Genomic DNA, 13,591 nt, shown 5'->3' on the forward strand with positions numbered 1-13,591 from the left:
TTCCATCCTAGTAATTTGGGAAACCCAAAGTAAAATGAACATGAGTTGGGACAAAATAAAGGGCTTTGGTTAAGGGATATGAGGATAAAATACATCCTGTGTACCAGGGAAAAGTACATTCGGTAAACTAGGGAGCAATTGGTTTCAAGTCTTCCAGAATCTGGGAGGCTGCTCTAAGCGTTCGTAACAGTGTGATTCTTACTCTTCATGGCACCTGACTCCAAAATTTGCACAATATGGAAGAGGTTGAGAATGGACTCCGCTTCTATTAGAAGGCTTACTCCCTAGACTCTTAATAATTAAGAAGCAGCGTCCAGGGACTTCCCTGGTGGCTCAGTAGTTAAGAATCCGTCTGCCAATGCAGGGGACACGGGTTTGATCCCTGGTCCAGGAAAATCCCACATGCTGCGGAGCAACTAAGCCCATGAGCCACTACTGAGCATGCATTCTAGAGCCCGCAAGCCACAACTACTGAGCCCACATGCCACAACTACTGAAGCCCGCATGCCTAGAGCCCGTGTTCCACAACAAGAGAAGCCACCGCAACGAGAAACTGGCGCACTGAAACGAAGAGTAGGCCCCACTCGCCGCAACTTGAGAAAGCCTGCGTGCAGCAATGAAGACCCAACACTGCCAAAAATAGTAAATAGATAGATAAATAGATAGGTAGTTAGACAGAAGCAATGGGATAATATATTTTTTTAAAAAAAAGAAGCAGCGTCCACAATAGTTCTAACTGGTTTAGGACAAGTGATGAGCTACGTTCCCTATCCCTGGTTCAAGATCCATTTTTGGTAGAACCGAGGGGACAGGGGACATTGCTCCTGTATTCAAGCACCATTAACATAAAATTAAAGGACAGCTAATACCGAGCTCCTGGGAAAGCCAGCCCATCGGAAAGGAAGGGTCCCATAATTGGCACTGCTTTGTTGTTTTTTTTTTTTTTTGCGGTACGCGGGCCTCTCACTGTTGTGGCCTCTCCCGTTGCGGAGCACAGGTTCCGGACGCGCAGGCTCAGCGGCCATGGCTCACAGGCCCAGCCGCTCCGTGGCATGTGGGATCCTCCCGGACCGGGGCACAAACCCATGTCCCCGGCATCGGCAGGCAGACTCTCAACCAGGGAAGCCCGGCACCAGGGAAGCCCGGCACCAGGGAAGCCCGGCACTGCTATTATTCGCCTCCATTCTGCCTCCCCTGACCTCCTCGCTCTGGCATGACCACGGGCTCCTGGGGAAAACGACAACACAAATGCTCCTGGTGGCAGACGAATGGAGGAGGTGTCCACTTCACCCTGCTGCTCACCAATCACACAGCCTCACCAGCATCCTGAGGCTCAGTGCACATGAGTGCGACCAACACACAGAGACGTATTCTCTTCTCATTCACAATCCAACCTCGCTGCAAGACCTTTTGAAGTAAGATACGAAAACAGTTATGAAGTGCTTTCTTAAGAGGACTTCTAGGTTGCTGTTCTCTATAAAAAAAGATTTTATTGGCACCACACACTTCTGCCTCTTTCCTCCTGTCAACACAGAGAGACTGCCACCCAAGGATCTGAGGTAAGTCCATACAGCCCGCTTTGTTTATCTATCACTGTCCCCAGTACTGGGAAAAATGAGATTCTCCTTATCTTCTTGGAAGTTCACTGTAGTGACGGTCACAGCCGCACTCAGCACAACCGCTCCACGCCATGTGCTATGCCAGCAGCCTGACCCACGGGACTCTGCAGCCTCGGGGCGGCCCCCCAAGGTGGATGTTTACTACCCCCACTTCACAGAAGCAGAGCTGGCTTCAGAAGGCGGCGTAATAAGAACCCAGGTGGCCCCGACTGAGGCCCCTGCTGCCTTGCCTGTGAGCAAGCCTTACGGAGGGTGTGGCACCACTCCCCAAAACAGCAACGCAAATAGAAAAGAAAACTCCTCCAGGTGTTTGCAAAATAGCAATCGTTTTAATAGATTAAGATCTCACCGAAGCAATGAGTTGCTCAAAAAGAAACAGCTCACACAAGGACAAGTTTATAGAGACAGAAAAGTAGATGCGAGGTTTACCTAGGGCTTAGGGGAACGGGGAATGGGGGAGTTTTTCCCTGGTGGTTATGGAGTTTGTTTGGGGTGAGGAAAAAGTTCTGGAAATAGATAGTGGTGATGGTTGCACAGCACTGTGCATGTAATTAATGCCACTGAATTGTACACTTAAAAATGGTTAAAATGGCAAATTGTATGTTACATATATTTTACCATAATTTTAGAAAATGCATAATGTCATGTATCCAAAACCACTGAATTGTACACTTTAAATGGGTGAATTGTATGGTATGTGAATTTATATCCCAATAAAGCTGTTTAAAAAAATAAAAGAGTTTTCAAAGGGTCACTTATAAATGTTATTTCTTTACTTTCCTCCCCCAGTAAAAATCTACAACTGAAAATGCTACACAGCCCAAAGACTGAGATATGACCATATGCCTCGGGGGAAAATAACAAGCAAAAAAGATGCGCACGCAAATTTTCTCCCTGAGCACCATTTAGTTACAAGCATGCTTTTCCCTCCCCTCCCTCCCTTTTCTGATCAAGGCTCATAATTGAATACAAAGCCCTACTTATAGGGGGTGTACAGTACTAAAGGTATGATTATATGGTATTTTCTATAAAAACAAAAAGCTCCCAGCACTTGGTCAAAGAAGCAGGTCTTCAAAGTATAAACGTCCCCACAGCAGTGACAAGCTGACTGAGGCCCACAACATGCCAGCCTCTGTGCATTTTACATACATTCTCCCATGTCACCCTGATGGCACACCTATCAAATGGGTACCAATGTTCTCAACTCCAGATGAGGAAGCTGAGGCACGGGGAGGGTAACCTGCCCAAGGGGGCCCAGGTATAAGGATTGGGGCTGGGATTCAAATCCAGGTACCTGACCCCAAAGACCACAACTGCTCTCTACTACACAATACCCTGAAGTGAAGCAGTTATACTGTAGAAATTAATCAAATGATTCTAACATGTGAAATGCAAATAGAAACCAATTATGTGGTGCACTGTGACACCCACAGCTAGGCTTCCCAACAGCACAAACTGTGTTGTAACTCTTGCTTATGTTGGGAAATCGGAAGCTTCATGGGGGGAATTACTGTAACACTTAAAAACAATAGACTTTATTGATAACCAGGCTGAACAGGATCTCAGTAAAGACACATTTGCTCCATCACCCAGGATGCTAAAACCCGATGGCAATTGCTGGGAACCAGGACAGATTAGCCTTGCCCTCTTGTTGCTCCAGTACCTTCTGCTCCTCTGTATGAGGAGGGGCAGGCAGGACAGGAGAAGGTGAGGTGAGGGCCTCCCTGCAGGGGGTCGGGCACCACTCTAGTGGGAGACAAGCAAGGTCTACACTTCTGGACACATGGGTCACCTGGTGAAGGGCAGTGCTGGTAAGTGAGGCAAATAAGCATGGGCCTGTCCAGTACCAGTGAAAGAAAGGAGGTTCAGCGCAGATCTTAAGTATTTTGTTTTCCTACAATCCTTCAGTTTAAAATCTCTCTGATGTTAAATACGAAGCACATGCATATTGTAAGAAAAAACCTGCTGCTGGAACGTGATTGTTTTCCACGGAGGAAAAGAGAAAGTATCGGTGTGCTTTATTTCAGGTGCCGCAATGATTCCTCCCACTCTATACTTATCACTGTTTTATATACCTATACAACCTTCCATAAATTGCTGTTTTCATTTGAATAACAAAACTCTTTAAAATGCTCCATATCACAGCAATCTTGCTCCCTTATGTACCAATCTGACATACTTCGTCATCATCTGATTTTTCATAAGAAACACTAAAAGGTGAGTACTGGAAAAGCGGACACTTCACATTTGCTCCAGTTTTATATCTGCATGGTAACAACTTTTCTTCTCTATCATGAAACTAAAAACATAAAATACATTCTGCTACCACATCTATTGTTTTGAATCTCCCAGTGTGTTAAATTCTCTTGTATTTCAAGAAAGGAAAATAATATATGCTAGCCACCTACTAAGTTCTAGGAACTATCAAAATCCTTTTGCATCTCATGCGATCTTTATAACTTCCGTGGGAAGGGAATAGTTCCACCCCTGTTTTTACAGAGGAGGAAACAAATTGTCTTATGGCTTGTCTCCTCACCTACAGCTTAGATAGAACATATAGCCATGTCATCCCAGGAAGACCCAGATTTCTACAGGACTCCTGTTCAAATTCAAAACACTTGTGTCAAGGACCAGGCAGCCATCCTGTACAGTAAAGTGCAGACAGTTCTTCCTTTTTAACTCCACTACTTAGAAATTAGCCAAAATAAGATACGTGCTCATTTCCTTCCTCCTTCTAAGAACTGAGGTAAATAGAAAATAACCTTCCCCCAAAACCCTTCAGAAAAGGTTATCTACAAAAGAGTTCAAGGTGTCTTGCAGAAACAGATGGCTGTTAACAAAACGTTAAGGCAAAAGTCTGATTTTGTGCTTTCTGTGGTGCAATAAAAAGTAAAAGCAGAGAGTATTTTTAGCTCCTTCCAGACTAAAAAGATTTCACCAAAGGCTATTCTCTAAGTCTGGTTTTCCATGCATTGATGAAAACTGACCAAGGTCATAAAAGAAGGTAAACCACTTCCTGAGCAGAGAGCCCATGACATAAAGGAAGAGCACAGTGCACACAGCCCGTCATTAGCAGTGGTCTCACCCTGATTTCCATCGCTCAGCAAGCTTAGGACTTTCATTCTGAGTCCAAAAAGGAAGGGAGAATTATGGGAGGTGCCAAAGCCATGAAAGAGACAAATGGTACCATGTGAAGTCCTGCTGGGAGGTTCTCTTGGACAAACAGGGCTCAGAAAGCACCCTGCATTGCACTCAGTCTGCATTCTGCTCAAGTACCAACTGTCTCAGGATCTTCTCAATAGTTGACTCAGTAAAGCTTCCCCAGAAAGCACACCTAACACAGCCAGATGCTAATTTAGAATAATGCAGAAATAGGTGGAGTTTATCTCCCCTCAAGGTCTACTTTTTAAACATAAATCTGGTGAGAGGAGAACAAAATATTATTTGCATGTGTAATTGTCTCATGTCCATCCAAATTTATATTAGGGCTATGCATGTTTGGTTAAGCTTACATTGAGGAAAGCCTGGTGCCAAAACAAATAAACCCTCAGAAAAATTTACAGATTTTTCTAAAACCAACCACTTGAGATAACGTTGACGGCAACTGCTGGATGTTTTTCTACAAGGGAAATCTTGAAGAAAAGTAACAAAATCAAGGTTTAATGTCATAAATGAAACCTGCATTTAAGTAAGAATGAGGTCAATATTAACACAAAAAGAGATGTCAAAAGAAGCAACTGCTTTTCCCACTTTCTAAATGGGTTAAGAATGGATGGCTGACTATGGAGAACAGTATGGAGGTTCCTTAAAAAACTAAAAATAGAACTACCATATGACCCAGCAATCCCACTAATGCGCATATACCCAGAGAAAACCATAATTCAAAAAGAGTCATGTACCAAAATGTTCATTGCAGCTCTATTTACAATAGCCCGGAGATGGAAACAACCTAAGTGTCCATCTACAGATGAATGGATAAAGAAGATGTGGCACATATATACAATGGAATATTACTCAGCCATAAAAAGAAACGAAACTGAGTTATTTGTAGTGAGGTGGATGGACCTAGAGTCTGTCATACAGAGTGAAGTAAGTCAGAAAGAGAAAAACAAATACTGTATGCTAACACATATATATGGAATCTAAAAAAAAAAAAAAAGGTTCTGAAGAACCTAGGGGCAGGACAGGAATAAAGACGCAGATGTAAAGAATGGACTTGAGGACACGGAGAGGGGGAAGGGTAAGCTGGGACGAAGTGAAAGAGTAGCACTGACACAGACACACTACCAAATGTAAAATAGATAGCTAATGGGAAGCAGCTGCATAGCACAGGGAGATCAGCTCGGTGCTTTGTGACCACCTAGAGGGGTGGGATAGGGAGGGTTGGAGGGAAATGCAACGGGGAGGGGATATAGGGATATATGTAGGCATATAGCTGATTCACTTTCTTATATAGCAGAAACTAACACAACACTGTAAAACAATTATATTCCAATAAAGATGTTAAAAAAAAAGAAAAAGAATGGATAGCTGTACTTGACCAAGCTATTCCAACATAGAATAAAAACAGTCCTTATTTTGCACTTCAAATCCTGCTGGAATTTTTTTTCCCTTCGAAGATGAAGATTCTTCCTTTACAGATGGGGAAAAATAGAGCAAAAAAAATCAAAGCGGCCAAGAATTTTCAGGGCAATATCACAGGAGGATTCCTCAATCCTCAACTATTTTTGATATGCATCTAGGTTTCAGCAAAAAATAATCTGAATAGACACAAGTCCCAATTTAAAGTGAAGTTATGTGTTTACAGCCCAGTTCTTCTGAGTAATATCCTTGCACATAATTAGCAATAATAAATTGATCTAGAAATACATAAAGTCTTATTTAAACTTTTAAATCAAAGCCTATTTTGACTACTCTTCATTTTGGTCACACAGATGACTGATAAAACTAGAGACAGCCTCTATCTAACCCAGTTTGTATCCATCACTTGATTTTATTAGAAGCTGATTTTAGTGGAGAAGCAGGATTGTTGTTTTAAATATTTAAACACGAGTAAGCATCTCCCAGTTGGAAACTATTGTTAAACAACTAGCTTAACATCAAAAACACAAAAATACAGGACTTCCTTGGTTGGTCCAGTGGTTAAGAATCTGCCTTCCAATGCAGGGGACACGGTTCAATCTCTGGTCAGGGAACTAAGATCCCACATGCCACGGGGCAACTAAGCCCACGTGCTGCAACTACTGAGCATGTGAGCCACAACTAGAGAGCCCGTGTGCCACAGCTACAGAGCCCACGCGCTCTGGAGCCCATGCCACAACTAGAGAGGAGCCCGTGCACCGCAACAAAGAGCCCACACACCACAATGAAAGATCCCACATGCCACAACGAAGACCCGACGCAGCCAAAAATTAAATAAATAAATATTTTTAAAAAACAAATATAAAAATGCAAGGAAAGGCCCAATCCAAACAATATTTAGTGTCACCTGCAGATTCCATAGTCAATGACATAACTGTCTTTCCTAAGATTTACAAAGATAAACACTACCCCCAAAATTAGAATTAAGAGCTAAGAAAAACCTATTTTGAGCTGGATAGACAGCTAGAACTCAACTGTTAGCAGAACTAATTTCCCATGCAGAAAAATTCAACTTAATTTTCAATATACACTACATTGTTACCCAGTCCTCTTTGAAAGATGTTTTGAAAAGTCAAACACATTTACCTCTGAACTTCCACAGAAAAGAAAAACGACGATTAAAAAAATAAGAAGCCACAGTATGATAAAATTCACTAACTCAGACTACACAAATTCCAAGCCTATAGGAATCCAGATGGTTGGAATTAACATCTGTCTCTGCAGCATGTCACCTACAAACGAGCACTGTGATACTGGTATTTATACAGACTCTGAAGCAGACAGCATTCTTACTCGGTGCAGCACTGATGGAAATGTAAAGTGCTGCATATAATGTTAAGGAAATGATGTAACCAAACCAACACTGAAACAGTTCTTTCTCTCAGTGGTAATAGTGATCGATGTGGGCTGCCCTGTTCTGTCTGGCTTGCCCTGAATCTCCTAGAACGAAGCCCATGAAGAGAGCTGGGGTAAAGATGAAGGTTTAGGGCTCTGGCACGGAGCCAAACTGTGGCCGGCTTGAGGATCACATCCATAACTTTAGCTTCAACTGTGCCAAGAAAGCACAAACCACACTTTGACGTAACTATCTGAGATTCTTTGGAAATGCTCTGAACTTAGACATTTCCCTGAATCGCACTGACTTCCTCCAACAATGAAGGTATCCGAGCAAGCTTTTACTTCATTGGATCCATTCAGATGAGGGCTCGGGATGCAATGATAATCAAAACTTCTCCATAGATTATCTTAAAAGCCATCTGTGTAACCAACATCATCTTAGAAAGAACATTATTTAATCAGATAATAATGCAAGCATAAATAATAATCTCACACATAAAGCTTGTTAGGGGTAAGTTAGGTCTGACTGTGTACACAGACACATACACACAGTCTCCCTTGTGAGTCATTTAAATTCCAAAACCACCAGTTCTTTGTCTTGGAAGAGATGTGCTACCTTCAATAATGTTTTCTTTCTTTCTTTTATTTAGCCAATATATTTAATAAATTATTTTTGAAAAGGTCAATTTCTATTTTTCAAAAAACACCTGAGTCACCAGAGATGAAAAATATCTTATCTAAAAATGCCCTAGACCTCCCAATCACCCCTAATAGACATCCCAGATACTGGGCTCTTCCACAGTGAGAGAATGCTGGGGGACTGGGACCCTGATTACTTACTTGTTAAAAAAAGGTTCGATGAGTTTTGATCTGGCAGACACATGAATCTTTGGAGGACTAAGAAAAGAACCTAATGAAAAAAGGCAGAATATTATATACAGTCAAGTAGACAAAGCCTGAAAAATATCTTTAAATCAATGGTATGGTTCAGCAAGGGTAAAAGGTATTTATCCAGGCCAAGTACACCACAGGTAAGCGGTGATGGTTCTCCCCGTGTACTCTCCATCCCCTGCCCTAACATCCTCCCCCTCCTCCCACTCCAACCTCAAAACCCTTCCACTTCTCACGAGGTGAGTGGATCCCAGGGAAAGGGCACACAAGGAAGATCCACTCTGGACCACGGTGTGTCTAACAGAAACATGTATAGTGAGTACCTAGGTAGTTTGCCATGGAGATGAAACATAGTCCTGTGATATAAGCATCATAGCCTGCCTCGTGGAGCTGTTCAGAAGCTGTGTCATAACTTGGAAAACCTTCTGCACTTTCTAAAGAGGAAAAAAGAAAAAAAAAAAAACAGTTTTCCCAAGATCATCACAAATCATGAAGACTGGTAAGTGCACTGCCCTGCCAAATCCAAATGGCACTAGTCTGTGCTGCAGAAACATCCTAAATAGGCAGAAAGAAAGCTATCTATTTCTTAATTCTCTCCACACAAGACCTTGAGATAACAGAGTCACCGAAAACAAGGGCTTGGGTCTAGACTAGAGAAATGCCTCCGTTATATTATCAAAGACTCAGCCACAGGCCTCTCAACTGCACGCAGGTGGGTGCTATTTACAATCATGCATAACTCGCTCTGTGACAATGATTCCTCTTCTGATTGGGACGCAACAGGTATTTCAGAGTAATGACTAAGAGCATGGCCTCTGGCGTCCCACTGTCTGAGTTTGAATCTTTGCTCCACCACTTATTTGCTATGTGATCTTGGGCAGATCACTCCCCCTCTGGGCCTCCATTTTGGTAGAATGGAGATGATAATCAAAGCTCCCTCCTTAGGCTTTTGTGAGGATCAAATGAGCTAATATAAGTAAAGCTCTTACACCGTGCTTGGTACACGGTAAACGCTCTGTAATTTTTATCTGTCAATACCCCCAGGTAACCCTCCCCAAAAGCAAAAGACTCCAATCAAGATTGGCAGCTCAATTCAATACTATCCTTTACTATGTCTCCAAGCTTACAGATCTAAAGATGAAAGCATAACTAAGTCCAAAAATAGATCAGAACTTGCTGTAATGCTGCCCTTGGAACATGGGGCCACTTCATAGGAGAGACCATTTTATAACATGACTCTTTGGTCACACTGATATACACAGATGCTGAGAGAATGAGGTCTAAGAAGAGAAAGCTGCTTTAGAGTAAACTCTCTACCAGAATATTATATGGAAATAATAGGATAAAACTATAACTCATAGATAATTATTTCCTAGAACCATTCTGGAAATGAATATCAAAAAGGTTACAACAGAATCAAAAGCATGAGTGGAAATTAATAATGAAAAGGCTACAATTGTTTTTACGTCAATACAGTGCTCTTTAAGCAAGAATTCTTTAAACTCAGTAAGTATCAAATATTAGACTTTAAGCTTAAAAGAAGTCTTTTAACATGAGACCCAACTAAGTCATAGCTTCTACCCTGCCACCAGCTGAAACACATATTTCCAAAATCAATTATTTCCATTATATAGTTAGAGAAAAGGGTCTAGGCTTTCTCCCCTCCACCAACCCCCCCCCACCCTTTTCTTAATTCCTGTTTTGGACTATTCCAGAAAGGGAAGCAAATATCTGTAGCGTTGGCTGTTTTAGTACCCTCCATTGTCAATTTCTGAACCATCAGTCCTATTATCAAGGTCTGGGGAAGTTTGCAGGCTGCAGCTAAGGGAATGTGAGTCACGGTATCAAACAGCACAACTAGGCTAACAGGAACCAAGGAAGTAACACCTGGAAGGTTCACCAAATACCTGGGTAGGGGCCATGGCCAGACGCGGCAAAACAACTCCACCCCCAAGAAACATTCCTCCCTTTTTGGTTTTCCTCACTGCTGCTGCTGGGTGCCTAAGCCACCTCTGAAGGAGGAAGGGCTGGGGCCCATCCTTCCTCATCTGTAAACCCAGTTCTTGGGCTTTCCTGAGACAGAAAGCATATTTTCACTCTAGCCCTTGCAGTTAATCGCCAACTTTGTCTCCTCTGAAACAAAGCACCATAAAAAAGAAAGACACATCAAGTTTAGGGAGAATTCCAAGCATTAGGAAATAAAAAGGCCCTGAAGCTTCCATTGCTAAACTTCTCAATGAACAGGCGACCCAATCCTACTCACATAAAACAGATGTAGAATTAGAAGACCACCTTTACTCAGAAAACAGTAATTCAACCCAGGGCATGAGCAAGTTAATTTAGCCAAAATCTACAAATGTACAATATACGTAGTTTCTAGAACAGTTCCACCTTTCTTCTACGATAAACATCCGTAATTATCACCAAGTGTTTGGAGCTTTTCAAGATCATTTTATATTCTTACCAACTTTAGGAGGGTTGAAAGGTGTCTCTTTTAACCGCTTTTCCAATTCCGCAAGGGATGTGTTGTTAATGATATCCTGCAAACCAGTAAGCAGAGAATGATGAGCCTTCATCATCTCAGTGCAACATACATTAAAGAGATTCACTGAGTGTCAGGAAAAAAACAAAAACAAAAAACAAAAACATCTAGTACTGCCCCCTTGTGTTCTTTAAAGAAACACAGTTGTTTTGTGTTTCTTTAACACATTGTTTTTTTCAATGTGAAAGAGAAACGGCAAGTTTAATTTCCACCATACGGAAAGTACAGCCGTATGAAAGGTTTTTACAGATGTGTTAGACATCTACAGACCTCTGGCATTCATTTCACTCAGCCATATAAAGCACTTCAGAAAGTAGCAACTGATAATACTTTTACCTGAATTCTCTTGATTAGAATATATATCCAAAATATGTAAAATAAGGAAAAGAAATGGAGTGTGTGCATGTGTAACCTATTCAAAACTACATTACATAATATTAAAAATTTACATTCAGAAAGAATAAAGGAGAAAAAAACCCCAAAACTCTACCACTCAAAGACAACTAACTGCTATTCACATTTTGATATATTTATTTCTAGTCTTTTTCCGATTTCTTTTTTCCTTTTTTGTTCCTTTCTTTCTTTTCTTTTTTTTTTTTCGGGTGGGGGGGGTTTGAAAATGACATTTCAATAGACCAGAATTCCAAAGCTCTTAGCAGTAATTCAGAAAATTTCAAACTATAGCTTGAAAGTTCAGATTTTAAAAATACCTTAAAAGGTTGTGTGCTGGCCATCAATTTTGTATCCAAGAGTCTAAAAGCAAAAGAATTTTTAATAAGGTAAACAAAATGTATAGCAATGTTCAAAATGTATTTTACTCAAATGAAAGTCTTAAAAGTGGACAGAGGAATTAAGCACATCATCCATTCCAACCTAGTGCTGGCATCTCTGCTACATTAGATGAGGACTCAGTCCCCTCATCCAGGGACTTCATCAAGAGACTGTGGGAAATTCCACACCCAGAGTACAAGTTCTAGATTTGCTGAGAGGGCATGGGCTACATTGACCTCAAGGGTAAGTTAAATATCCTCATATGTTTTTACATGGATCAACTACTGTTGCAGGTCTAACACTTTCAAGCTGTTACCATCTCCTACCCAGATTTGTACGACATAATTTCTTGGAGGGTCAAAATTTGCATTTGGCAGTTTCATAATATTGTTGTTATTTCTTACTATTCTGCTTCAGACACTGGTATACTAAAAAAAAAAAAAAAAGAAAGAGACACTAATATGAAAACTGTTTGTTCTCACATAAATGTGAGCACCGCAGATAACAGGACAGAAATAGCCTGGCTGAAAGAGCAACTGTCCACCAGCCCTCTTCAGACAGGTCCTCAGACGCAGACCCTTGCTCTGCGGACTCCATGTGGCTGACGTGGACCTATCAGAACACACAGTACTAACCGTGGACATTATCAGATTAAGGCACTGACTTAAAGTTGAGAAAAAGAAACTCTCTAGGCAGACAGTTCTTGACTGACTACAGAATACTCTCAACTGGACGTATTCAACTCTGTCCAACTATATATTCAACTGTCTCCAATAGTCAACTGAATACCCTCGACTGGACACTTCACCGTGACAAGGTTCACCCGACATATAAGAAAGACAAGAGCCAACTCAAGAAGACCTCACCAGTTCCTCAGATAGCGGGAGGTGGGATGAGAAAAAAGCAGCTGCTGCCCATTTTCACCCTCAGGTCGTTTCTGATTTTTAATTTTTAACAACAAAACCAATCATCAATTGTAAAAGCAAACCATCACAAAGGTAGAGCTGTTAAGCCATTTCCCAGCTTATGTGAATGGGACTGTCATCATGACCTAATGGTTTTAATAAATCACTGAATACATGTTTGTATTATGGATGCCCTGATGACTGTTTTACATGAAAGACAGGGGCTTCCCTGGTGGCGCAGTGGTTAAGAATCCGCCTGCCAATGCAGGGGACACAGTTCGAGCCCTGGTCCAGGAAGATCCCACATGCCGCAGAGCAACTAAGCCCATGCACCACAACTACTGAGCCTGCGCTCTAGAGCCCATGAGCCACAACTACTGAAGCCCACGTGCCACAACTACTGAAGCCTGCGTGCCTAGAGCCTGTGCTCCGCAACAAGAGAAGCCACAACAATGAGAAGCCCGCGCACCACAAGGAAGAGTAGCCCCCGCTCGCCACGACTAGAGAAAGTCTGCGTGCAGCAATGAAGACCCAACGCAGCCAAAAATAAATAAATAAAATAAATAATTAAAAAATAATAATAATAAAAAAAAATGAAAGACAAATCCTCAAAGAAAGCTTACCTGGGGAAGACACATGTTGTCATCTCCTTAAACTCATTTAAGTCCTAAAAAACAAGGGGATGACCTGTTATGATTTTACTCATACACTCACAATATTTAAAACATAAATATTTAAAGTCCCATAGCTCTCTTCTCAAACAGTGATACCTCAAACAGGCCCTTTAGGCTAAACTGTCAGGCCCATATCTTGTTAATAATTACTTTCTAAAAATCTTGTCAATTTCCTCACTGACTGGGAATCATATGACCTGATATTAAACT

At 41.5% G+C, this 13,591-nt stretch overlaps 1 protein-coding gene across 1 annotated transcript in view; it reads right to left on the bottom strand.

Annotated features, from left to right (window-relative positions):
• The window catches only part of PARN (poly(A)-specific ribonuclease), a 161,038-nt gene that overhangs the window by 115,378 nt on the left and 32,069 nt on the right, over window positions 1-13,591 (bottom strand). The window contains exons 14-18 of the mRNA XM_029220143.1: window positions 13,331-13,374; window positions 11,742-11,784; window positions 10,954-11,029; window positions 8,813-8,923; window positions 8,439-8,508 (exon numbers count right to left, since the gene is read on the bottom strand). Coding sequence (XP_029075976.1) covers window positions 8,439-8,508; window positions 8,813-8,923; window positions 10,954-11,029; window positions 11,742-11,784; window positions 13,331-13,374 — 344 coding nt within the window. The remainder of the gene's footprint in view (window positions 1-8,438; window positions 8,509-8,812; window positions 8,924-10,953; window positions 11,030-11,741; window positions 11,785-13,330; window positions 13,375-13,591) is intronic.

The sequence above is a fragment of the Monodon monoceros genome, unplaced genomic scaffold, assembly GCF_005190385.1.
Source record: "Monodon monoceros isolate NGI ecotype Baffin Bay Population unplaced genomic scaffold, NGI_Narwhal_1 Super_Scaffold_13, whole genome shotgun sequence".
In the NCBI taxonomy this organism is placed as follows: domain Eukaryota; kingdom Metazoa; phylum Chordata; class Mammalia; order Artiodactyla; family Monodontidae; genus Monodon; species Monodon monoceros.